Consider the following 27,268-nt stretch of genomic DNA (forward strand, 5'->3'; position numbering starts at 1 on the left):
ATAACTCCCATGAAAAAAATTATTTTTAGCTGTAAGAGATAAGTTTTTTTTAGCAAAAGACAGAAGTTTTTCTGAAACAGAAAAATCCGTGGCGTTTGGGCCTTGCTGGGCGCTGGGCCGCTCTCTTGGCCCGTCGACGGTCCAGCAGGCCCGGCTCCGACCCCGGCGAAAGCGAAGGCACGCACGGGCACGGACCGCTATCCGATTCCGTCCGGTTCAAAAAAATATCTCTCGCTCGCTCGCGTGGAGCAATTCCCATTCCCATTCCCATCCTCCTCACTCCCTCCGGCCACCATGGCGGCCGCCGCCGGCGTGCCCCCCTCCTCCCTCCTCCGCCTGCGCCTGCCCTCGCCCCAGCCCGCTGCCTCCCTGCCCTCCTCCTCGCCGGCTTTGCTCCGGCGCCGCCCCCTCCTCTCCCTCGCCGCCGCGCCCTCGCGCGCCTCCGTCATCGCCGCCGCAGCCGCCGCCGACTCCAGCAACGGCAACGGCAACGGCTCCTACTCCGGTAACGGGTACGCGGCCCCGCCATCCCTCGCGCGGTTTGTTTTTCCATTGTTTTCCCGGCAAGGCCGCGCACTCTGGCCTAATGTCGCCGTGGCGAGTGCGCCGGCGGGGTGTTCGACGGAATGCATCCGCGTCGTGCCTGTTCCTCTGGAGAGTCGAGGCCGGATAAGTTAGCTGTAGCGGACGGTGTCACTGATAGGCTACATATTGTACTAGATAATATCAGTAGCGGTCAGGCCCCTGAATCGACGGTGTGGAATCATGCTCGCGGCCATCCAGAGGCAGCTTATCTGGGTCGGTAGTGGCCTCCTACACACATATCAATTGCGCTGTATTTGTTGTCAATATGGCATATCAATTGCGACTTCTCTCTAGGTCCTGATGCAATTAGCTGCTTGCCTGTCGATTTCATTCGGTTGAAGCACTTTCATGTTTAACACTTTCATGATGCACCCTGCCCTCTTTCATTTGACAGAAGCCAGGCATCACTGATGCCACAGTTCAGCGGCCTTATGCTTGATGAAAGCTCCAGGTCTAAAAGGCCGTATAAATGGCAAAGGGTTTTGCTAAAGGTTAGCGGCGAAGCGCTTGCCGGAGATCATACAGAAAACATTGACCCAAAGGTGAGGCTTCTTTTTGGTGCTGTATGTTTCAATTTAAACGGTTCATGTGTGTGTACATCATGTAATTATGTGGTCTGCTGCAGGTTACAATGGCAATTGCAAGAGAGGTTGCTTCCGTCACCAAACTAGGCGTAGAGGTGTGCCATCCGTGCTGCCTTCATTTTTTTGCTGGTTATTTATTGGATTACGTTTATGAACAATGAAACTACTTCGTTCCAAATAGATAGACTGAAACCAAATGAAGTGAATTTGGGGTGTTTCGGTCTGATGGTATTAATTCAACACTTCAATTGCAATGCATTCCAAGCCAGAGTTCTCATGTTATGTGTATATGTTTCTCTTGTCTTCTCTAGTAGAATGTGCTGTATACATTTAAAAGGAGAGTAATTGCAGGTTGCTATTGTTGTTGGTGGTGGCAATATCTTCCGTGGGGCCTCTTGGGCTGGATGTAGTGGTCTTGACCGCTCCTCTGCAGATTACATCGGGTATGAATCATACTCCATGTCTGTTGTAAACTGCAGTATTAAATAATTATATCAACCTCTGGTCAGCTGCCAAATAGCCTAGAAAAGAAGTTCAAATGCCATGAGATGTGCTATGAGCTCGAGCCATGCAATATCAACACATTTTGGTAGGAGCAGAGCATGCTTGTTATTTAATTCGTGCCAACTATTTGGCCAGTTTAATGTTTGTTCTATTATGGTTCATTGTGCCCATTATGGAAGCACATTTATATCTGCTAGAACAAGAATTTCATTTCAATAATCAACTGAATGTAACTATAATTGCATCTTACAAACCATAATTCATGCCAACTTTTTGGCTAGTATAATATTTGTAGCATCATGGTCACCGTACCCATCACGTAAGCACATCCTAGGTATTTCCATTGACTAATTAACTTAACTGAGTGTAACTATAATTGCATCTTACAAACCATTTAGTCCATGACTATATATTGTCTACATTTTTGTGCAAACTCAAGGCCACCTGTAATTTATAACCTAGTTTCTGTCCATTATTAATTTTGTTACAAAGACATTTATTGTTAAGTAACCACATGATTTGTCGTTATAATAAATAATTTGGGGCTGAATTTGATCGTGCAACCTTTTTCCTGCTTTCCCCCAATTCAGTATGATGGCCACTGTGATGAATGCAATATTTCTTCAAGCAACAATGGAGAGCATTGGGATACCGACCCGTGTCCAAACTGCATTCCGTATTTCAGAAGTTGCAGAACCATACATACGCCGAAGAGCAATCAGGCATTTAGAGAAAGGAAGAGTTGTTATATTTGCTGCTGGGACAGGGAACCCATTCTTTACAACTGATACAGCTGCTGCTCTCCGTTGTGCAGAAAGTGAGTTTGTCCTTAATCTTCGCTATGCAGTATGAACCGCTTTAATCATTAAAAGTTGGAGAAATTTCTTTCACATGGAAAAACTGGTGCTTATGAATGGTTCTTGATAGTCCAGTGTCTTCTGGTGCCATAGGTTTAGCTACATATATGTAATACCGTGAAACATTCAGTGTATTTTTTGCATCTTATTAATTGTCATGCTCCTTGCAATTGTGGGTAATGGGACTACATGATTACCCACATAAGCACTCCACTGAGTTTATTTGATGATGTATTAAGTATATTAAGTATTAATGAAGATCCCTGTGCGTATTAAGTTGAAAATGAAAAATGACAGTCCAACAATTAGGTTAGAGAAACAATGCATCTATTTAAGCTGGTTTCTTGTTCTAGCTTCAATTTTTCTGGGACAGTTACAGTGTATTTACCTTTTTTTAATTAATTAGTGAATAGCAGTATGGTTACAATCATGGTCAACTTGGCCCAGCACGCAGGCCAGCACAACGTTTAGCAAAAAAACAACCACACAGTACAGATCTACAATACTGTGCTAACCCATGGGCAACACTGTTGGCCTCTAGTTATAGTGTGTTTACTAATTTCTTTACATAAACAGTGATAAATCACAATCTGTGTTGTGCCTATAGAAACATATTATTATGAGGTATATGCTATTTTTGAAATGAACAGTACTGTTTGAATAGTAACTTCTGTCTTTGTTTATTTTGCCTTGACCATTTGTCTTGTATTATGTGTATAGTCAATGCAGAGGTAGTGCTCAAGGCAACAAATGTTGATGGTGTGTATGATGCGAACCCCAAGCATAACCCAAATGCCCGCATTCTTGAGACAGTGAGCTATAACGAGGTTATCTCAAGAGACCTCTCAGTAATGGACATGACTGCCGTCACACTATGCCAAGAGAACAACATTCCTGGTACGGTGGATATCGGTTTCTGAGGCCTCTTACTGTTTCCGATCGTCGATTTTAATCTTGGTGCTTAATTTTGCAGTTGTCGTGTTCAACCTCCAAAACACTGGCAACATCGCGAAAGCCATCGTCGGCGAGAAGGTCGGTACCTTCATAGGCTGCACAAGGAATCTGGAATATCGCGAAAGCACGGAGGGTTCACTTGATCAAGAAGACAAGGTCTTGGTCAGTGAGTGGTGAATCCAAGAGCTGTCTGTCTCTCTAGCTGGATTATAGAATAGATTAGCTATCCAAGTAGTACCGGTTTAATTGTAATACTCGAAGAAGAGAAACCACTGTGGACATAAAAATTCGCAGAAAACTGCTGCTATGCTGTGTATGATAGAATGTAGGAGTAGTCTCCTGTGGCATGTATGGTGGCTGAACCTAAATAATACTTCTATTGCTCCTGATGGTATTGGTGAGCAACAGAAGGTGAGGGTTTCTAGCCTGTTTTCCTCCGAAAATGCCTGATGGCGCTCGAGCTGCATGGAGCTCGGTATGTATTCAGGTTGTCAGTAATATATTTTATGTCGCATTCAGCGACAATGTGCAGTGCACCGCACTTCTACAAGTACGCAAGCTCATCCCAAGTCCTTGCTGTACATGCACGACATATGCGTCACGTGCCAATCAGTGCGGCGATGTTCCTTTGGTGTGCAAGCACATCAACACATCAGAAAAAAAAGAGCTCTACATATGCACTTTCCTTCGATTTTTTTTCCGCAATTTTCTTTTAAAATTTGTTCGGGTAGTTGGACTAAAAAAATTCAGACTTTCTGGAATGATCATGATGATCTGCATAGAAAATACGAAATAATCAGCGAAGCACAGAAAATATAGTGTTTTCATGAGCGAACAACTTTTATATATGTTTTTTGTACTCGTGTAAAACTAACAAATGTTGTTGGCAATTCGCCGTTCAGCCGGCATCCGTGTGTAAAATTGTGAATTCCATGTTGACCGGTAGCATCATTTGCACCGGGGGCACCACATATGTTCCATGCATCGGAAAGTATCTTAGTGCATCTTGAGATTTGATGCCGTCGGTGATGCCACTTAAATTATCGTCCTCTAACAAGCAGGAAAATTACAAAAAGAAAATTGAAATTCAGATAGGACTCGCCACATAACTATACTGCACGTCAAGTTTTCATATTCATATTAGAAGCACACATGTAAAATTCATTTTCTCAAATACGCACAAGAGTGCATATCGTATATTAAAGGGGAGAAAAAGGTACAGAAACCCAACCACTTTAGTGGGAGTTGATCACATGGTAGCCCACCCGCTATCGGGCGACTCATACGATTTAGAGAACTCTTCGGATAAACCCACCTAGACAGTACATGTAAAATTCCTGTACGGTGAACAAAATTTTTTTTTTGCTGGTTTGAGCTACTACCATGAACCGTACATGTAAAATTCATGTATGACGAACAAAAAAATGTTAGTCATGTATTTTATAATTTTGTGTCGTGCACATTTACAAAATGTTCAACGTGTATTTAAAAATGGTCATTGTATTCTTAAAAATTGTTAACTGAATATTTAAAAAACGTATGCCATGTATCTAGAAATTGTTTAGCGTGTATTTTAAAAAGTTTTCATCGTGTACTTTAATAATATGTGACCAAATTTTCAAAATTGCATAATTTTGTATAAATACGCGAATACTTTTATTCTTGCAATATAGAACTAATTATTTTTTCTTCAAAAATTTATATTCCCTCCGTTCCTAAATATTTGTCTTTTTAGAGATTTCAAATGGAATACCACATACGGATGTATATAGACATATTTTAGAGTATGCCTAGATTCACTCATTTTGCTTCGTATGTAGTCACTCATTGAAATCTCTAGAAAGGCAAATATTTAGAAACGAAGGGAGTATGTGGGAAAGAAGTTTTTTCATGCACATTTTTTTTAATCGTGCACACATACACATGTGGTGTGCTACCAGAAATAGAAACAACGCCAACTTAAAAAAACAGAAACAACTTATGGTGTGCTAGTTTCTTTTTACCTTCGTATGGTGTGCTATTAGCATAATAGTTTTTTATTTTCAAGTATTTCGTAGTAGTTAGGTGCTGACTAGGCAACTAGTGCGCCAGTCAAGCAGATGTGCAGCGCAGCGAACAACAACGAAATGTAAGCGAGCCGTTCATACCAGCTTTAAATGCCCCCAGGAGGCACATAGTGTTCTTTCAATCATACAACCCACCCGCAATTCATGTAGAAAGCTAACATACTACTCCACGGCACCTCTGTATTTTCTGCTGACTGGCGCCAGTATACAACTGAAAATCCACTATACACACATCCCGAAAGACGAACAACTGGCTGAGATTCCGAGCTTCATGGCGCTCGTCCTCCAAAACGCTCCTCTTGTTTTCCTCTCTATTTTCTTTACTGGAAAATTTTTGCGAGGTCCAAACAGTATATTTTATTTTTTAAAACGTAGATAATATTTACAAGATCAAGAGCAATGCCATTTGATATTACATATGTGCCCTCAAATGTGCCGTCCATGTGTGACTCGCATGTGGGCCTAAGAAAAGAGAATGTCCAATGTTTGTGGTGGTACAATACCATGGAGGGAGTACAAAATTTGGACTTACCGGAGAATCTGCAATGTACCATGGAGCACATGTCTGTTTTCCAAATGACCCACATCTTTTTGGAAGTAGTAATTAACAAGTTGCCCAAAAGTAAATGTAATTTTCAGTAGAAAACGTACATGACATTTGACATTTCAAGCATTTCTTGTGCCAGTGAGGTGGTTCCATCAGTCACGGTATAACTTCCTACAGTATTCTACCTTGACTCTAATCTAAAAGGAGTAAAGAAAGATTCCCTTGGAGAAAAAAACACTTAACACAAAGGTTCAGTGAGGGGGAAGATGCGATTTCAAACTTTGGAAAAGAAAAAGAAAAAGTTGAGTGCTAAAGTGGACAGGGTTCTCCTTTATAAGATTCAAAAACAGTAAATGCAGTAAATGCTTGAAAGTAATAACATACACTTTTTGTTGTGAAATAATTCTTCTAAAATATGAAACAAAGGACATCTCGCAATAATATCGTTTCTTTCCCTCCACACGGGTGATAATCTATTCACTACACTATGGTGGGTGGAGATATCAACCCTAGTCAGCGCCTGTGAGATGATTTCACGTGACACAAAAAGATGCATTAACTCTTCATGACAAGGCATCATACGAAACACCCATATCGATTTCACGAGTCAATGCATTGTTTTCATACGACCCACATAACTTCATTAACCTAATGCATCTTCATCGTTCATTCCACCCTCGATAGTCCAATAGGACCAAAGATAAAACTCCCCTCCCCTGAAGGACAAAATTTATAATCTATATGCCATAGCTTTGGAACTGGTGGAAGAGACAATGTGGTTTCAAAATTCTGAAAAAAAAAGCCACGTGGTAATGTGGATATGTTCTCTATTCGACATTTTTTTGAAGGTAGTAACATCTACTTCTATAGCAAAAATAGATCTAAAATATGAAACAAAGGTCATATCACAGCAATCATTCCTATCTCTCCAGATGGGTGGTGATATATTCACTACACCATGGTAGGTGAAGCTACCAAACATAGGATTTGTAGGTGCTCACAAGATAATTTCATGTGACTCATAAAGGCACATTAACTCGATGCAACAAGGCATTGTGCCAAATGATAATCATTTCACGTGCGGGGCTTATCCGTACAATCCGCATAACTTCATTAACCTCATGTTTTTCATTGTCCAAAACAGACCATACTGCATTATTCTACGCTCCAACAATAGTCTAAGAGGACCCAAATAATACCCATGTCCTTTGAAGAGACAAGTTCTAAACTATATGCCATAATTTGGTACTAACCGAATTTGTAAGCAAGACTATGTGATTTCAAAACAGTAGAAATAAAAATAAAGCCACATGATAATGTGGATGAGGTTTTGTTTTTCAAAAGATTGAGATCTATTTACTATGCTGCAGTAGGTGAACATATCAACCCTAGGATTTTATCAGCACTCGCATGATGACATCTACGATCACTAGTAGAAACAGGGCTTTGGTCCAGGCCGGGTCAGCCCATTAGTCCTGGTTCGTGAGCCCAGGGGGCCGGCTGGGCCACGTGGGCCATTGGTCCCGGTTCATCTGGACCTTTTGGTCCCGGTTGGTGGGATGAACCGGGACCAATGGGCCTTGCTCCTGGCCCACCACCATTGGTCCCGGTTCGTGGCTTGAACCGGGACCAAAGGCTCCCCTTTAGTCCCGGCTCATGTCACCAACTAGGACCAATGAGGTGCCTATATATACCCCTCGCTCGCGAGCAGAGCACCCCAGTGCTCTGTTTTTCTCTGGCCGAGGGGGAGAGGGCTTTGTGGTGCTCTAGCTCACCTCCTATGCACATGAGGCGATGGAATGCCCGAGCCACACTACTTAAGCTTTCTCCTCTCGAAGCTCGACCTCCAAGCTCCATTTTCCTCGAGATTTGTCTAGATTTAGCGGTCCGTCACGCCCCGTCCCCGTCTTCACCGCCGTCGATCACCCGCGCCGATCTCATCACCGACACCACCGTGGTGAGCCTCTTGTTCTTATCTTCTTTCTGAAAGGAAAAATATTCTTACTTGTATGTTTAGATAGATACTTGTATCATTTTCTTACATTTATTATTGCATCTTATATAGTGCGATGGTTTTGGTATCCGCCCCCGTCGGCCCTCGTCCTGTCTATGATTCGGATGTGGTATGTATATTATCTTTATAACTATTGGTTCATTTATTGTTTATGAAAATTATGCCGACCAACGTGACATAGATTTTATTTATCTAGGATGTATGTGAATCGGAAATGCCAACCGACCCTATTGTCGAGAGGTTAAATTTAGTTGAAGAAGAAAAAATTTGTTGAAGTGAAAAATAAAAAAATTGAGGAGGAGAAGATGATATTGGAATTGCATGTTGTGGATGTCGTCGATGATCACAAGATCAAGATGGATGCAATGCGCTTGAAGATTAGAAAGATTAGAAAATATGCCATTCATACCGAGGCTTGGTATCATTATGCCGTTGGATCAATTGTTACCTTGGTTGCGATTATGATCGCATTTGTTTTCGCATTGAAATGTTTTACATAGTTTCAATGTATGGTTTAATTAATTAGATGCTCTGGAGAGCTATATGTTGTTAGATGAGAACTATGTATGCACTTTGGTTTTAATGTGATGATGAACTTCTATTAATTTGGACACTTAATTATATATAATGCACGCAGATGAACCGGCAATGGATGTACGGTGACAGACACACCCGCGAGTACATTAAGGGCGTGCATGAGTTTCTCGATGCGGCTGAGGCAAACAAGCAGAATGGTTTTATGTGTTGTCCATGCACTGAATGTGGGAATACGAGGTCTTACTCTAACCGGAAAATCCTTCACTCCCACCTGCTTTACAAGGGTTTCATGCCACACTATAATGTTTGGACGAGGCACGGAGAAATAGGGGTTATGATGGAAGACGGCGAAGAAGAAGACTACGATGACAACTATGTGCCCCCTGAATACGGTGATGCTGCAACGGGGGGAGCTGGTGAAGATCAAGAGGAACCAGACGATGTGCCCAATGATGCTGCAACGGGTAAAGCTGCTGAAGATCAAGAGGAACCAGACGATGTGCCCGATGATGATGATCTCCGCCGGGTCATTGTCGATGCAAGGACGCAATGCGAAAGTCAAAAGGAGAAGCTGAAGTTCGATCGCATGTTAGACGATCACAAAAAAGGGTTATACCCCAATTGCGAAGATGGCAACACAAAGCTCGGTACCGTACTAGAATTGCTGCAGTGGAAGGCAGAGAATGTTGTGGCTGACAAAGGATTTGAGAAGCTACTAAAAATATTGAAGAAGAAGCTTCCAAAGGATAACGAATTGCCCGACAGTACATACGCAACAAAGAAGGTCGTATGCCCTCTAGGATTGGAGGTGGAGAAGATACATGCATGCCCTAATGACTGCATCCTCTACCGCGGTGCATACAAGGATCTGAACGCATGCCCGGTATGCGGTGCATTGCGGTATAAGATCAGATGAGATGACCCTGGTGATGTTGACGGCGAGCCCCCCAGGAAGAGAGTTCCTGCGAAGGTGATCTGGTATGCTCCTATAATACCACGGTTGAAACATCTGTTCAAAAACGAAGAGCATGCCAAGTTGATGCGATGGCACAGTGAGAACCGAAAGAAAGATGAGAAGTTGAGAGCACCCGCTGACGGGTCGCGGTGGAGAAAAATTGAGAGAAAGTACTGGGATGAGTTTGCAAAGGACCCAAGGAATGTATGGTTTGCTTTAAGCGCGGATGGCATTAATCCTTTCGGGGAGCAGAGCAGCAATCACAACACCTGGCCCGTGACTCTATGTATGTATAACCTTCCTCCTTGGATGTGCATGAAGCGGAAGTTCATTATGATGCCAGTTCTCATCCAAGGCCCTAAGCAACCCGGCAACGAAATTGATGTGTACCTAAGGCCATTAGTTGAAGAACTTTTACAGCTGTGGAATGAAAACGGTGTGCGTACGTGGGATGAGCACAGACAGGAGGTTAACCTTAAGGCGTTGTTGTTCGTGACCATCAACGATTGGCCCGCTCTCAGTAACCTTTCAGGATAGACAAACAAAGGATACCACACATGCACGCACTGTTTAGATGACACTGAAAGTATATACCTGGACAAATGCAGGAAGAATGTGTACCTGGGCCATCGTCGATTTCTTCCAACCAACCATCAATGTCGAAAGAAAGGCAAGCATTTCAAAGGCGAGGCAGATCACCGGAAGAAGCCCGCCATGCGCACCGGTGATCACGTGCTTGCTATGGTCAATGATTTACACTACGTAATCTTTGGAAAGGGTCCCGGTGGACTAGCTGTTCCGAATGACGCTGAGGGACACGCACCCATGTGGAAGAAGAAATCTATATTTTGGGACCTACCCTACTGAAAAGACCTAGTGGTCCGCTCCTCAATCAATGCACGTGACGAAGAACCTTTGCGTGAACCTGCTAGGCTTCTTGGGCGTGTATGAGAAGACAAAAGATACACCTGAGGCACGGGAGGACCTGCAACGTTTGCACGAAAAAGACGGCATGCCTCCGAAGTAGTATAAAGGTCCTGCCAGCTACACTCTTACGAAAGAAGAGAAAGAAATCTTCTTTGAATGCCTGCTCAGTATGAAGGTCACGACTGGCTTCTCGTCGAATATAAAGGGAATAATAAATATGCCAGAGAAAAAGTTTCAGAACCTAAAGTCTCATGACTGCCACGTGATTATGACGCAACTGCTTCCGATTGCATTGAGGGGGCTTCTACCGGAAAACGTCCGATTAGCCATTGTGAAGCTATGTGCATTCCTCAATGCAATCTCTCAGAAGGTGATCGGTCCAGAAATCGTACCAAGGCTAAGGAGTGATGTGGCGCAATGTCTTGTCAGTTTCGAGCTGGTGTTCCCACCATCCTTCTTCAATATCATGACGCACGTCCTAGTTCATCTAGTCGATGAGATTGTCATCCTAGGGCCCGTATTTCTACACAATATGTTCCCCTTTGAGAGGTTCATGGGAGTCCTAAAGAAATATGTCCGTAACCGCGCTAGGCCAGAAGGAAGCATCTCCATGGGCCATCAAACAGAGGATGTTATCGGGTTTTGTGTTGACTTCATTCCTGGCCTTAAGAAGATAGGTCTCCCTAAATCGCGGTATGAGGCGAGACTGACTGGAAAAGGCACTCTTGGAAGAGACTCAATAATATGCAGGGACGGATATTCTTGGTCTCAAGCACACTACACAGTTCTACAGAACTCTACCTTGGTGACCCCGTATGTCGATGAACACAAGAACAGTCTGCGCTCCAAACACCCAGAGCAGTGCGACGACTGGATTACATGTGAACACATCAGGACTTTCAGCAGTTGGTTGGAAACATGTCTCAGAGGTGACAACACTGTTTGTGATGAGTTGTACTTGTTGTCCAGGGGACCATCTTTGACTGTATTGACTTACAAAGGATACGAGATAAATGGGAATACATTTTACACGATCGCCCAAGATCAAAAGAGCACCAACCAAAACAGCGGTGTCCGCTTTGATGCAGCAACCGAGAGGGAAAGGACACATATTATGGTTACATAGTGGACATATGGGAACTTGACTACGGACCTGATTTTAAGGTCCCTTTGTTTAAGTGCAAATGGGTCAATCTGTTAGGCGGCGGGGTACAGGTAGACCCACAGTACGGAATGACAACAGTGGATCTGAAAAATCTTGGGTACACTGATGAACCGTTCGTCCTAGCCAATGATGTGGCACAGGTTATCTATGTGAAGGACATGTCTACCAAACCGAGAAAAAGAAAACATAAGGAAGCGAATACATCATACGATGAGCCAAAGCGCCACATAGTTCTTTCAGGAAAAAGGGACATCCTGGGAGTGGACGGCAAGACAGACATGTCTGAAGATTATGAAAAGTTTCATGAAATTCCTCCCTTCAATGTCAAGGCTGACCCAAGCATCCTGATAAACAATGAAGATTATCCATGGTTACGGCGCAATAAGCAAATGACACAAGCGAAGAAAAAGTAAAGACTTTCTCCCGCAACTATTATGATGATACCATGCCAACTTTGTAACACACGAACATGCTACCATTGTCCGTTTTGTACATGGACATGCTATGTGGGTGAAATTATGATACCATCCCAACTTTCAACTTTTTCAGAGTTCATTTGAAAGTGATTGTTCATTTTGTACACGAAGTGCATCAAGTTTTCTCTATAAGCGCATCTATTCTCATTTTTTTAGTAAGTTAATCGCAAACTTGTGATTCAAACAATTTTCAAAGAATTCAAATTTTAACTATTCAAATTTGAAAACTAATGTCACTAACAGAAAGTTTATAATTTTTCTAAAACTAATGGCACTAACAGAAAGTTTATAATTTTGCTAACCTAAAAGCAAACAGAATTAAAAATTAAAGCAAAAAACAAAAGAAAATAAATAATGCAAAAAACAAATCAAAAAAACAGGAAAAAACTATTTTTATAGTAAAGTTAATCACAAAATAAAATAAATAAAGCAACAAAGAAAACTAAAAAACTAAAAAAGTGTTTTCAAATTTGAAAACTAATGGCACTAACAGAAAGTTTATAATTTTGCTAACCTAAAAGCAAACAGAATTAAAAATTAAAGCAAGAAACAAAAGAAAATAAATAATGCAAAACACAAATAAAAAAATAGGAAAAAACTATTTTTATAGTAAAGTTAATCACAAAATAAAATAAATAAAGCAACAAAGAAAACTAAAAAAGTGTTTTCAAATTTGAAAACTAATGGCACTAATAGAAAGTTTATAATTTTTTTAAAACTAATGGCACTAACAGAAAGTTTATAATTTTGTTAACCTAAAAGCAAACAGAATTAAAAATTAAAGCAAAAAACAAAAGAAAATAAATAATGCAAAAAACAAATCAAAAAAACAGGAAAAAACTATTTTTATAGTAAAGTTAATCACAAAATAAAATAAATAAAGCAACAAAAAAACAAAAAAAGTGTTTTCAAATTTGAAAACTAATGGCATTAACAAAATGTTTATAATTTTTCTAAAACTAAAAGCATAAAGAATTAAAAAATAAAGCAAAAAACAAAAGAAAAATAAATAAAGCAACAAAAAAACAAAAAAAATGCCACCTACTGGGCCACCACGGTCTGAATACGACTAGAAACCCTACCATGGGCCAGGATTCAGGCCCGCAGCAGGCCCAGTAGGCCCACAGGCACTGCTGTGACAGATTAGGCCTGAAAGCCTGCAGTTGAGAGGAGCTCGGGAGGGTGGGCGCAGCAGCGCTTATAAACCACTCCTGAGCCCTCTCAACTAGCGAGGTGGGACTAAACTTTTGGGCGCGGGGCAGCACAAGGCCATTGGTCCCGGTTGGTGGCACCAACCGGGACTAAAGGGGGCATTGGTCCCGGTTGGTGCCACGAACCGGGACCAATACTCTGTGTATATAAGCAGGACTTAGCAAATTTTCAGTTTCTCATCGACCATTTGCCCCCGACGCCGCCAGGCTGCCCGTGCTCGCCGTCGGCGTCGCCCCGCGCCCCTGCCCCGTGCTCGCCATCGCCGCCTGCTCCTCTTCGCCGTCGCCCTGCCCCTGCCCCGTCCCGCCCCCGCGCGCCGGCGCCCTCGCCGCCCCCGCCGTCGCCTCGAGCTCCCCTGCTCACGCGCGCCGCCCCGCACCCCGAGCCCCTGCCACGGACTCGCCGTCGCCGCCCGCCCCTGCCCCGACGCGCGCCGCCCCGGCCCGCCCCTGTCACCGTCGCCCGCGCCCCTGCCCCGACGCGCGCCGCCCCGGCCCACCCTCGCCGTCGCCTGCGCCCCTGCCCGCCTCCTCAACTTGGTCCGGCCGCCGGCGCCCTCCCTTTGCAATTTTTTTTCATATATATGCTTGTTTTATATATATATATATATGCTTGTTTTTTATATATACATATGCTTGTTTATATATATATGTAATGATTTTTTATAAAATATGATGTTTTTTTCATAGATGATCACATATATGATGTATGCACGAATGTGGATGAAATATGATGTTTTTTTGTTCAGAGAACATGATGTTTTTTTAATTCACATATTTTTTTTGTTCATGAGAGAGGCGGGGACGTTGAGGCATCATAGATGTATTTTTTCAGAATTTTCTATCGTGCATAGACGGATTTTAGACCACGGGAGCACCCCCTCTCTATCGTTGCAAAATTTGCTAAGTGATATTAAGAAGGAAGGAAAAGAAGTATAGGAAAGAAAGAAAATAAGAAGAGGAAAGAAAGAAGAAGAGGAGAGGAAGAAGAGGAGAAATAAATAAGAAGAAGAAAAAAGAAGAAAAAGAAGAGGAGAAGAAGAAAGGAATAGTGGAGAAGAATAGAAAATAGAATATATTCTATTTTTTCTTCTTCTCCACTATTCCTTTCTTCTTCTCCACTTTTTTTCTTCTTTTTTTTCTTCGATCTTCTCCTCTAGCTATTCCTTTCTTCTTCTCCTCTTTCTTCTTCTTCTTCTTCTTCTTCTTCTTCTTCTTCTTCTTCTTAATTTTTATCGGGAACGAGGGTGTCGAGGATCGCCGAGGGGTCGAGGGTCGGGAACTAGGGTAGAGGGTCGAGGGATCGAGGGATCGAGGGTCGAGGGTTCCAGGGTCGTCTAGGGGTCGAGGGTTCCAGGGTCGTCGAGGGTTCGAGGGGTCGAGGATCGCCGAGGGGTCGAGAGAGGTTTCCTAGTGTCAAAGTATTGAAGAAATCCATGGCTTCATCATTAGCCGGAAGTAACCAGGGCATGACGAAGTCCTCCAAAGTTATTTTGGAATGGTGTCCCGGATAGGATAATTTGCCTTTTTGTATGAATTTCAGCAAAGGCCTTCCAAATAACGATATTTGGAAGGTTCTTGCTGAACTTTGTACCAAAAAGCGAATTATCCTATCTAGGATTCCGTTCCAAAATAACTTTGGAGAGCTTCGTACCATCATGCACCTGTTACTTTCGCCTAATGATGAAGACATGGTTTTGTTGAATCCTTTGACACTAGGCAACCTCCCGACCCCTCGGCGATCCTCTCGAACATGAGAGGAAGAAGAGGATCGCCGAGGGGTCGAGGGTTCCAGGGTCGTCGAGGGTTCGAGGGGTCGAGGATCGCCGAGGGATCGAGAGAGAGATTTCCTAGTGTCAAAGTATTGAAGAAATCCATGGCTTCATCATTAGCCGGAAGTAACCAGGGCATGACGAAGTCCTCCAAAGTTATTTTGGAATGGTGTCCCGGATAGGATAATTTGCCTTTTTGTATGAATTTCAGCAAAGGCCTTCCAAATAACGATATTTGGAAGGTTCTTGCTGAACTTTGTACCAAAAAGCGAACTGTCCTATCTAGGACTCCGTTCCAAAATAACTTTGGAGAGCTTCGTACCATCATGCACCTGTTACTTTCGCCTAATGATGAAGACATGGTTTTGTTGAATCCTTTGACACTAGGCAACCTCCCGACCCCTCGGCGATCCTCTCGAACATGAGAGGAAGAAGAGGATCGCCGAGGGGTCGAGGGTTCCAGGGTCGTCGAGGGTTTGAGGGGTCGAGAGAGAGATGTCCTAGTGTCAAAGTATTGAAGAAATCCATGGCTTCATCATTAGCCGGAAGTAACCAGGGCATGACGAAGTCCTCCAAAGTTATTTTGGAATGGTGTCCCGGATAGGATAATTTGCCTTTTGTATGAATTTCAGCAAAGGCCTTCCAAATAACGATATTTGGAAGGTTCTTGCTGAACTTTGTACCAAAAAGCGAATTATCCTATCTAGGATTCCGTTCCAAAATAACTTTGGAGAGCTTCGTACCATCATGCACCTGTTACTTTCGCCTAATGATGAAGACATGGTTTTGTTGAATCCTTTGACACTAGGCAACCTCCCGACCCCTTGGCGATCCTCTCGAACATGAGAGGAAGAAGAGGATCGCCGAGGGGTCGAGAGAGAGATTTCCTAGTGTCAAAGTATTGAAGAAATCCATGGCTTCATCATTAGCCGGAAGTAACCAGGGCATGACGAAGTCCTCCAAAGTTATTTTGGAATGGTGTCCCGGATAGGATAATTTGCCTTTTTGTATGAATTTCAGCAAAGGCCTTCCAAATAACGATATTTGGAAGGTTCTTGCTGAACTTTGTACCAAAAAGCGAATTATCCTATCTAGGACTCCGTTCCAAAATAACTTTGGAGAGCTTCGTACCATCATGCACCTGTTACTTTCACCTAATGATGAAGACATGGTTTTGTTGAATCCTTTGACACTAGGCAACCTCCCGACCCCTCGGTGATCGTCTCGAACATGAGAGGAAGAAGAGGATAAAAAAAGAAGAGGAAGAAGAAAAAAAAAGGAGAAGAAAGAATAGAGGAGTTCTTCTCCTCTATTCTTTCTTCTCCTCTTTTTTTCTTCTTCTTCCTCTTTTTTTATCGGGAACGAGGGTCGTCGAGGGACATATAGATGTAGTGTCGTCGTTGTCGATATATACCCCCTCCCGATAGATTCAACACATGGGGGGTCAATATTACCCCCTCCTTGAAGCATTCTCAAGGCCACCCCAAACCCTTGAAGCATTGTCGAGGCCACCCCAAACCCTAGAGAAGCAGCGTCGAGGCCACTAATTAATATATATGATTCCTTACTATGATTAGGTAGCTAGTTCTATGTTTGGCACTAATATATCCATCTGTCATGTTTGAATAATAATTGCCATGTTGTAAATATTTGTAGAAACTATGGACACCGCCCGAGACGAAGCAAAAGAAGCGTTGTTGAGGGACATAATCGCAGAAGGAAGTGATGCCGTCTCGTTGTTTCTCAACGACACCGATGGTCTGGAAGGAGAGGGTGAAGAAGCTGGCTACGGTGACCTAATGCCGGTGCAAGAAGAAGAACATGAGGATGGCTCCGGTGACCCAATGCCGGTGCAAGAAGGAGACCGTGATGACGGCTCCGGTGACCGAACCGAGTCCGGCCAGGTATATATATTAGTTAAGCCTGTGCTGACTAGCTGATTGATGCATTCATTGTTTTGGTATGTACACATATTAATTAAGTCTTTGTTCTTTTTTCTAGCCCTCCGGATCGAGCACAACTTCGGTAAAGAGACGAGGCCCGAAGAAAAAGTTGAGCTCGGACGAAAAGTTTGAGATCATAGCAATCGCGCTCGACGGCCAACCGATTGAACCCATCCGAACAAAGAACACATTTGTTGCTCAGTGCGGGGTTCTGGTTAGGGACAAGATCCCGATAAGCATCCAACAATGGTTTAAGCCGGCTACAGAAGACCCTGAGGTGTCTTATGTCAATGATATGCAGAAAAATGATCTTTGGACTGAGCTGAAGTCAAATTTCACCCTACCACCAGAGGATAATCCAGAGAACCCAGTTAAAGAGCAATTAATCAAGTCTTTTGCTCTTAAGAGGATGGCAGAACTATTCAGGAGGTGGAAGAAAGAGCTGAATAAGTTTGTCGAAAATAATGAGACACCAGAATTCAAGGGCAGATATGAGAAGATCAGAGATCACTGGCCCGCATTTGTGGCCCACAAGACATCGGAAAAGAGTAAGAAGATGTCGGCGACAAATAAGCAAAATGCTGTGAAGAAGAAGCTTCACCATCGCATGGGGTCAGGTGGCTACCTCGTAGCCCGGCCTAAGTGGGCCAAGACTGAGAATGATCTGGTTGATAAAGGGATCGAACCAGAGACAATTAGCTGGCCAGACCGTTGCCGGACTTGGTTCTTCGGGGCTGGCGGAACCTTGGACCCTGTAACAGGGAAGTGCATTTGGACGAACGATCAAATGGACATACCAGTCAGGAAGCTTAAGCAGTATATCGAAGCAGCGCAGGAAGGGACGTTCTTTCCAGACAGAGAGAACGACGAGCTCACAATGGCCCTCGGGAATCCTGAGCACCCTGGACAGACACGAGGCACTCCAGGCTCCATTCCGTGGAAGGTTGGGTTTCCGGACGCAGGCGGTTACAAATCCCATGAGAGGAGGAAACAAGTGCAGCAGACCCAAATGCAGGCGCTGCAAGCAAGGGTAGACGCGATAGAGGAACGAGAAGCAAATCGCAGCAAACGTACTGCCGAAGCCTCCCCCGAAGCTACCCCGCCATCTCAGCGCAGAAGCAACATGGCTTCCACCGAGCTGCTTCAGCCGGAGCATGCCTTGACGGCTCCTGCCAGCTATCCCGTGGATGCTATCACGGAGTCTCAAAATTGCCATCTTATGATGCAATGGATGAATTTGAAGGTCAAGGCGGCTGTTGGCTCTGTTTATCCTACTGAACCCGGCGCAACTTTTCACTGCTGGCCGATTCCAGAAGGATATGCTAGGGTGATGGTGGATGAAATAACGGAGGGATTTGAGGACCTCCAGCTTGACCACCCTACCGGTGAAGGGGAGACTCGGCTGGGGTCTGCTCTGAAGACTCCATGCCTATGGCGGAAGGAGCTCATCAACCTTCCGAACTGGACGCCTCCGCCTCCTCCTCCTCCTCCGGCGAGTCAGGGCACTCCGCCTCCTCCACCGCCTCCTCCTCCGGCGAGTGACGATCAGGGCCCTCGGCCGGCTCCTTCTCCGGCGCGTGGCGGCACTCCGCCTGCGCCGACGCGCCCGAGCAGCCAGCCTCCTCCTTCTCCGCCTCGTTAGCAAGGGCAGAAGAGACCTGCCGCCGCTCCAGCTGCTCCGGCGCGTCGTAGTCCTTCTCCTCCGCCTCGTAAGCAAGTAAAGAAGACAACCGCTCCGTCTGCTCGGTCGGCGTCTAGCAGTACAACCAGAGGTGGGAGGACATACAGATTCGGTCCTTCTCTGAAGACTCCAGAGAAGTTACCATACGAGAGGACCCCGGAGGAGAACGCGAAGATCGCGCGAACCGAAGTGGATGACTGGTTTCAAGGGTTGAAAGCAAAGAGACATCCACCTCCGGAGGAGAAGGTAGATCCGGTGAAAGTGAAGCGCACTCTGGCTGCCCTGGCAAAACCACCCAAGTCTCCGCCGAAAGGCAACTATGAGTGCATTATTGCGAAGACATGGGCCGAAGCGGAGCGGTCGGGAAGTACAGTCAGTGATCAAAGGCTGAAAGAACGACGAGCAGCTGGAAAACAAATTGCCCAGCTCGGCAAACAAGCGAAGCAATCGTGCCCCCCGCTCAAGGTGCCTAGCGACATCGTCGATCCGAGGATGGTGCCCGGTTATGGCAATGTTGATGATTACCTGCCCGACTATGTACATTATGATCCCATGGAGGTGCAGATACATAGATACGAGTACGGGAAGCCTCTCGTCAAAGATGAAAAATCTTTAACAACGATGATGCGAAGATTACATGATTGGTACTTGAAAATCTGCAGAGAGTCTGGGGGGAGGAGTACTTTGTATGCGAGAGTTAAACCGGAGCATGACCTCGTTGGAATTGAACTGTTGCCTATTCCATTTGAGGAGTTCTATCAGTTTTTCAATCAATTGGCCCTCGATAAAACAACGATCACCTGCTACTGTCTGTAAGTACTACTACTTCTGTCATTAAGTCTCTCTATATAGCTCATCTCTTTCATTGCATGTATTTATAATTATCCTCACTATATTATGCAGATTGAAGATCGCCGAATTGAAGAAAAGACAAATCGGTGATATTGGGTTCGTTAACACATATCTCATAGATGCAACTGAGGTTGAACATCGTCCCGAAGATATCGAGGCCAACTTGCTACGATCATTCAAAAAAAATGAAAACAAAGATATAATACTCTTTCCTTACAACTTCAAGTGAGTGTTACTGTCTTGTGCATATTCGGTTTCCCTTATATATTAGTCCAGGTTATAGTAATGTAATTGATGAGTTATGCATGCGTGTGCAGTTTCCACTATATTCTCCTAGAGATTAGGCTTGAGCAGGGAGTAGTAACCGTCTTGGACTCTAAACGAAAAGATCCCCAGGAGTATGCGGACATGACTGATCCTCAAGAAGTAAGTTAAATCGATCATTATCCACCATATCAGCAACTTTGTTCATTTCCTGATATCAAGTAATTGTTTTCTTTGTCTGGCAGGGTTTGGAGAAAATTCACCAGAAAAGTTCTGGGACTGCCGAAGGAGCTGGAATTTAGACACCCGAAAGTAAGTACTATAGTAGCATGTTCCGCGCATCTCCTAGTGATTCAAGCGCTAGTTTCATCAATACCATTTAGCATTCTTGCTTATCAGTTTGATTGACCTCTATTTCTTGTAAAATGGTTGTGGCAGGAACAAGGGAATGATTTCTGTGGATACTACGTCTACGAGTCCATCCGCCACACGACCTGTGAGCGGGGCGGGTACTCTGACGAACAATATGAAGTACGTAAATAACAACATTCACAATTTTATTTTATTACCATCATTTGTGTTGAGTTTCATTCATTCATATATATATATATATATATATATATATATATATATATATATATATATATTGACCCCCTTTTTCAAATTAGAAGTTTCGGAAGCGGGATGAACTCCTAGCACCAGCTCGCATGCGAGCAATTCAAGAGGAATTGGCGGCATTCTTTCTTGACCACGTGATCGCCGAAGACGGAGAATACTATGTGGACCATGAGTCCGTATGATTATATTTGTAAGAGATAATTATTGTATATATGTAGCCGGTAGTGTCGGATAGATATACGAGAACTTGTTGTTCGACCAATCTCTCGGAGAAGGAGAGGTGGTCGATATCACTTCTCTCTGTATGCATATATGTTCATGACGATCTTCTGTTTCCTTCGTTTGCTTACTAGCTAGCTAGCGTGTCTAGTCCTCTCTATACGTATGTATAGTACGTAGCGTCGACCAAGCACGGACATAATAGAGGACACTTCTCTCTATTAATTATAGCTAGCTAACACAATATATGAAACACCTAAATTAACCCCCCAAAACCCCCAAAACCCCCAAGCCCCCCCCTTTTTAAAAAAAAACAAAAACCCCAGCCACAGAAATGCTGACGTGTGGATGCCTATTGGTCCCGGTTGGTGCCACCAACCGGGACCAAAGGGTCTCCTGTCTGGGCTCCGCGCACAGGCCACGTGGAGGCCCATCAGTCCTGGTTCTGAATTGAACCGGGACTAAAGGGACAGGGCATTAGTACCGACACTTTAGTCCCGGTTCAGGAATCGGGACTAAAGGCCCTTACGAACCGGGACAACAGGCTCTTTTTCTACCAGTGGATAGAAAATATGCATCAACTCTTCACCACAAGGCATCGCACGTAACACCCATATCCATTGCATGTGCACGGTAGTGTCTGTACGACCTACACAACTTCATTGACCTCGTGTATTTCATTGTGTTCCATTGTGTATAGAGTTAATTGCATCCATGGTATGCAAACTTGCATGGTGGGTGAAAGAAAAAAACTTAAAAAATAACACAAATTGATCACACAAGTCAGATTTACGTCAACTATAACACTAACTATGTGGACATGGCGAGTCAGCATGAGTGCAGGCCAACACACTCTCAAAATCGAAAAGCATTAATGGATTCATTTGAATTATGAAACAAATAACATATCACAATAGCATTGTCACTACACCACGGTAGGTGAGCATATTATCTCTAGGATTTATCGGCGCTCGCACAATTATTTCATATGACTCAAAAGATACATTAACTCTTCGCGATAAGGCATCATATGGAACACACACATCCATTTTCACGTGTGAGTGTAATAGTGTCCGTACAATCCATGTAACTACATTAACCTCATTTCATCGTTCATAATGGAATATACTACATTATTCCATCCTCGATAGTAATCCAATTGGACCAAAATATAACTCCCCTCCCGTGAAAAGAAACATTGCTAATCTATATGCCATATTTTGGTAATCTCAGAGATGGTGTGATTTTAAAATTTTGAAAAATAGTTGAAGTCACATGGTAATATGGAGAGGATCTCTTTCCCAATATTTCCAAGATGCTTGAAAAATGTAAAGTCCAATTTTTTATAGTGGAATAAATATCACTTCTGGCATTTGTTATTTACTCTAAGTATGAATATAGCGTAATACTATTGTAGTTTAATATCATACACTAATATTGTCCATATCTCTCCACGTGGGCGATGGTCTATTCACACCAACGCGGTAGGTGAACAATGAACCCTATATTTGTCGATGCTCGCAAGTTTTCATGTGACTCGAATAGATACGGTACGATATCGTACGGAATACCCATATCCATCCGTTTGCTAGTGAACAGTGTCTTTACAACCCTCATTAACTCCGTCAACCTCACATATTTTCCCCATATATTAATAGAACATTCTACATTATTCAAACCTCCAAGAACAACTCGAAAACTCTAAGAAAATCAACTCATAAGTACAAATGGGGGAAATAATAACTGGCGAACGTTCCCTAGGAGGGAGATCTTAGAGAACGTCCCCACAACCATTGGATTCATATCAAATCGATGGCCAAAAAAATTAAATGATTGTCATTTTTTGCCGCTACATGGCAACTTTATCTTCCGATCATGACAACTTCTGTAAAATTGCCATGACAACTTTAGTTGAAATTGCATGACAATTTGAGCGTTCGCTGGGAAAATGCTCCCAGAGAACGTTCCCCAGATATTGCCATCCAAAAACCTCCATTGGTAACACCAGGAAGCAATTTCAAGCTTAGGGAATAAAGGCCACGTGGCAATTCAGAAGGAGGTCTCCTTTTCAAAATTTGAATAGAATAAATGCTCGAGATTAATAACAACCAATTTACAGCAAGATATTTCCTTTAAAAAAATTGAAAACAATAATTGCTCGAAATTAATAACATCCAATCTACAGGAAGATATTTCCATTTTAGAAATTTGAAAATAATAAATGGCCGAAATTAATTTCTTCTACATTTCCAGCGAGAGAATATATTCTTTTTGGCCGGCGTTTATTAATTTCAAAAATATTAGTCTACTGCAATAATGTCGTCCCTATCTCTCTAGGTGGGCGCTGGCATGCTCGCATCACCCTCCGGTAGGTGAACTTATCATCTCGAATAGATTTTTTCATGCCAACGGTCGATCTCACGTAACTAAAAAAACATTTTAACCCTTCACGCCACGGCACTGCACGTGCCCGTTCCCGCGCTGTAACATTAATTATTTTTCATACCAACTTTCAATCTCGCGTAATTAAAAAAAATGTGTTAACCCTTCGGGCCACGGCATCGAACGTGCCCGTTACCGTGCTGCAACCACACGCGCGCGGTATCCCTCTTCGTGCGTAATCGGGCATCCGGCATTTGTCCCGCGCTGCAGCATTGGTCCAAGAGGATCAAAACAAAATCACCTGGTTGGAGAGCACAATGTGTGTGTGTGTGTGTGAAAAGATTTCAAAAGATTTTGAAATCTTGGTTGTTATTAAAGAGGAAAGAAACTGATGGGCAAACAAATTTTGGCAGGCAGCAAGGAGGGTTGGACCTTGGGGAGGGGCGACATTTCCAACCGGTCACCTCCGGGTTTCTCCTATTTACGCAGCCCCCGGGGCGAAGGCGAGACAGAGTGAAAACGAGAACCAGAGGAGAGGAGCCCACCGGCCTCGCCTAGTCACAGCGCCCCCCCCCCCCCCCCCCCCCCCCCCCCCCCACCCCACCCCTCCCGCCGCCCTCCGCCACCTCCCCTCCCGTCCCCCCATGGCCCCCCTCGCGCCGTCGACGGCGGCGAGCTCGCCGGAGCTGCGGCGGAAGCGGACGGCCGCCGCGCCCCCGCCCCGCTCGCCGCCGGAGCCGCGCCGCTTCTGCTCGATCTCCGACGTGATGCGCCGGGCGCGCCCCGTCGACGCGCCGCCGCCCCTCGCCCGCGCCCGCCACGTGATGGCCCTCTGCGAGGCGTGCGGCGCCGGGGACCGCGACGAGGAGCTGCTGCTCTGCGACATCTGCGACCGCGGCCGCCACACCTTCTGCCTCCGCCCCATCCTCCCCGCCGTCCCGCTCGGCTCCTGGCTCTGCCCCGACTGCGCCCCGACCTCCATCATCCGTGCGTCCCTCCCCCGCCGCGCGAACCCGGCGACTCGATCTCGCCATTGCCGCTCCCCTCCCCCTCTTGTGTCCGCGCTCGCTCGCTCGCCTGCCGTGAATTCCATCTCATCTCGTCCTCTTGTTGGTTGAATTTCTGTCAGGTTTCCCGTTGAAGCAGAGCAAGATCGTCGATTTCTTCCGGATCGAGAAGGGCGCGGAGGGCGGCGCCGTCCGGCCGGCAAAGTGCGGGCTTTCTCAGGGTAATTTTTTCTTATCTCTGAAATTTTGAATCGCATGGATTTTGTTCATTGTGTGGCTTAAGCTAGGGAGTCTGCGATGAGGAATCGTCGCTCAATTGTTACACATACTGCATTGCCATCTGCTGATATGCAAATAATTCATAAGGTGTAAATAGTTCATCTGTAATACTTGACTGATTATGAGTATGATGCACATCTGGTAGGAGAAAAAGTTGTACCCTATGTGGGTATTGTGTGTCGATTCGTTGATTGTTTTCTTTTGCTAGGCTGACCGGTCGACACAGTAGTATCCTGCATATATGTCACAGTGGACTAGAATTTCTAGGTAATGAACATTGAAAAATGCAGTGAGCTATCACCGCAGGAAATGCGCGGGAAAGCTACCGCCGCCAGCATTGCGTGGCCGAACCAACACTGCTGGAAATACGCGGGAAAGCATCGTTAAAAAACTTTAATTTGATCTTAATAGCACACTATTAGTAGGATTGTGTTGTTGAAGTAGGTTGGTCAAGTATGTACGGATTAATTGACTTACATTGATTTGTGCACATGCATATCAGGATGATTCACAGAGATACGTCACATGTATTTCCTGTTTGAGATCTGCCTTGCACTTATTGAGCCATAAAACCCTGCCACCTTTTTAGTTTATTTAAAATAGGATTGATTACGTGTAGGATGCACTTCTAGTGGGAGAAAAAGTTATATCTTGTAGGGGTTGTTGTATGTTGATTTGTGAACTGTTCTGTTTTGCGTGGCTGGCCGGTCAATACAGTAGTATCCTGCATATATCTCCAGTGAATTCTAGTTTCTAGGTAATGAACAAACACAGCGAGCTATCACCACTGCAAATGCGTGGGAAAGCTATTGCCTTCAGAATTACGCGGGAAACTATCGCTGCTGGAAATGCGCGGGAAATCATCGTTCAAAAAACATTAATTTGATCTTAATAGCACAGTTTTATTTTAGTAATAGGGATGTGCTATTGAAATAGACCGGTCAAGTTTGTACGGATTAAATGACTTCCATTTATTCATGAGGATATGTGACATGCATATCATGTTGAAGATCTGCCTGCTTTCATTGAGCCATAAAAAAGCCACCACCTTTTGTAGTTTATATAAAATATGACTGAATATGTGTAGGATGCACATCTGGTGGGAGAAAAGGGGGTGTTGTATGTTGATTCGTGAATCCAATAGTATCCTGCATATATCTCCAATTAACTGAAGTTTCTAGTTTGTTGGGACATTCGACTGCATATATCTCCAATCCAATAGTATCCTGCATATAGCTCACTGCATTTATTCATTATTTAATACTTGTATACAGATGCTAAGAGGCGAAAGAGGCGATCTCTTGTTATGCACAAGAAGAAGAGGAGGCTACTGCCATTTGTGCCCACTGAAGATAGAGTTCGAAGGCTTGAACAGATGGCTTCTGCAGCCACTGCATTGACATCTTCGAAAATGGAGTTCAGCAATGAGCTGACTTATGTGCCGAGTATGGCCCCTATGTCTGCCAATCAAGCAAAACTGGAGGAAGGTGGTATGCAGGTTAGCAAATTTTTACTTTAAACAGTATAATGCATTTCTTGATCTCTTGGTGCCTAAAGATACACTTGTTGACTTTCAAGGTTCTTACAAAAGAGGACAAAGAAACCATCGAACTCTGCAGAAGCATGTTGAAAAGAGGAGAATGCCCTCCACTTCTGGTGGTTTTTGATTCCCATGAGGGGTATGTTTTTGGAATTATTCTTCTAACGTTTCTTCATTTTTCAGTACGGAGTAGTTAAACTAACGCATATTTGTTTTCAGTTTCACTGTGCAGGCTGATGCATATATTAAGGATCTCACATTCTTAACTGAATACACTGGCGATGTTGATTATTTAAAGAACAGGGAAAATGATGGCTGTGATAGTATAATGACCCTTCTATCACCAGCGGATCCTTCCCAGAAGCTTGTCATCTGCCCTGACAAACGTGGAAACATAGCCCGCTTTATTAATGGCATTAACAACCACACTCCGTAAGTAGTCGCTGCCTATCCTTATGAATGTACATGTGTTAAGCATTACTTACGCCACTCTAATATTGTCCAATTCCTGCAGTGATGGAAAGAAAAAGCAGAACGTCAAGTGTGTGAGGTACGACATCGACGGCGAGTGCCATGTCTTGCTGGTCGCCTGCCGTGATATAGCTCGTGGTGAGAAGCTGTACTACGACTACAACGGGCATGAGTATGCGTACCCAACGCATCATTTCGTCTAACTCCCCCAATAGTTCTGACCTGCCCAGCATCAAGGAGTCTGGGCGATTAATGGTGGCACTTTCAGCATTGCCGCTGAAAATCCAGTAACTTATATACAGTTCAATTGCCAGAAGAGGTCCCCGATGGCGAACAATATACATGCTGATGTTGTTAGTATCTAGTAGTGAAAACAGTCTTCATTCAGCTGTGGAGAGAGACAAGTGGGATCTTCGTTTTCTTTTTCTCCTGACCTCCCAAGATGCTGTCATCTTATTCATATTCATTATTGTTGCGGAGTTCCTGCTCAACTTGAGTCTTTTTCGGGGATTCATCCCCCTTTCTATAGGAGTAAATATCTATCTGCCCCTGTCTCTCTCTGTAGAATGGTTAAGTAGCTGTTGTGTCCCAATTAGTGGTACATTTGAAACTGGAAGAGAAATGTTTCACCCCATTTGTTGGGGAATTGTTCTCTATGTTCAGTTATTTCGGATGGTGAAATATGCTTTCCCTATTGGTGCTGTGATTTTCTTTTACTTTGTTATTATTGCCCTATCGCTGCTGGGTATTTTATTTATTTGTTCTTTTGACACTTTCCAACTTTTAGAAGCCGTGCCAAGCTACCAGCAGTGATCTTGAACTTCCTTGCCTTTGTAACCTCTTGAAGTTGATCCCCAA

General features: G+C 44.0%; 2 protein-coding genes across 2 annotated transcripts; both read left to right on the top strand.

The window, feature by feature from the left end:
- The first annotated feature begins 209 nt into the window (after window positions 1-209).
- On the top strand, window positions 210-3,927 carry LOC125546238 (uridylate kinase). Its single transcript, XM_048710428.1, has 7 exons — window positions 210-512; window positions 980-1,127; window positions 1,211-1,264; window positions 1,521-1,612; window positions 2,264-2,490; window positions 3,251-3,427; window positions 3,504-3,927. The coding sequence occupies exons 1-7, from the start codon at window positions 295-297 to the stop codon at window positions 3,659-3,661; spliced, it is 1,074 nt and encodes a 357-aa protein (XP_048566385.1). The 5' UTR covers window positions 210-294; the 3' UTR covers window positions 3,662-3,927.
- A 19,804-nt stretch (window positions 3,928-23,731) lies between these two features.
- LOC125546239 (probable Histone-lysine N-methyltransferase ATXR5) lies at window positions 23,732-27,104 on the top strand. Its single transcript, XM_048710429.1, has 6 exons — window positions 23,732-24,100; window positions 24,243-24,341; window positions 25,674-25,897; window positions 25,978-26,078; window positions 26,159-26,371; window positions 26,454-27,104. The coding sequence occupies exons 1-6, from the start codon at window positions 23,758-23,760 to the stop codon at window positions 26,611-26,613; spliced, it is 1,140 nt and encodes a 379-aa protein (XP_048566386.1). The 5' UTR covers window positions 23,732-23,757; the 3' UTR covers window positions 26,614-27,104.
- Window positions 27,105-27,268: the final 164 nt, after the last annotated feature.

The sequence above is a fragment of the Triticum urartu genome, chromosome 3 (assembly GCF_003073215.2).
Source record: "Triticum urartu cultivar G1812 chromosome 3, Tu2.1, whole genome shotgun sequence".
In the NCBI taxonomy this organism is placed as follows: domain Eukaryota; kingdom Viridiplantae; phylum Streptophyta; class Magnoliopsida; order Poales; family Poaceae; genus Triticum; species Triticum urartu.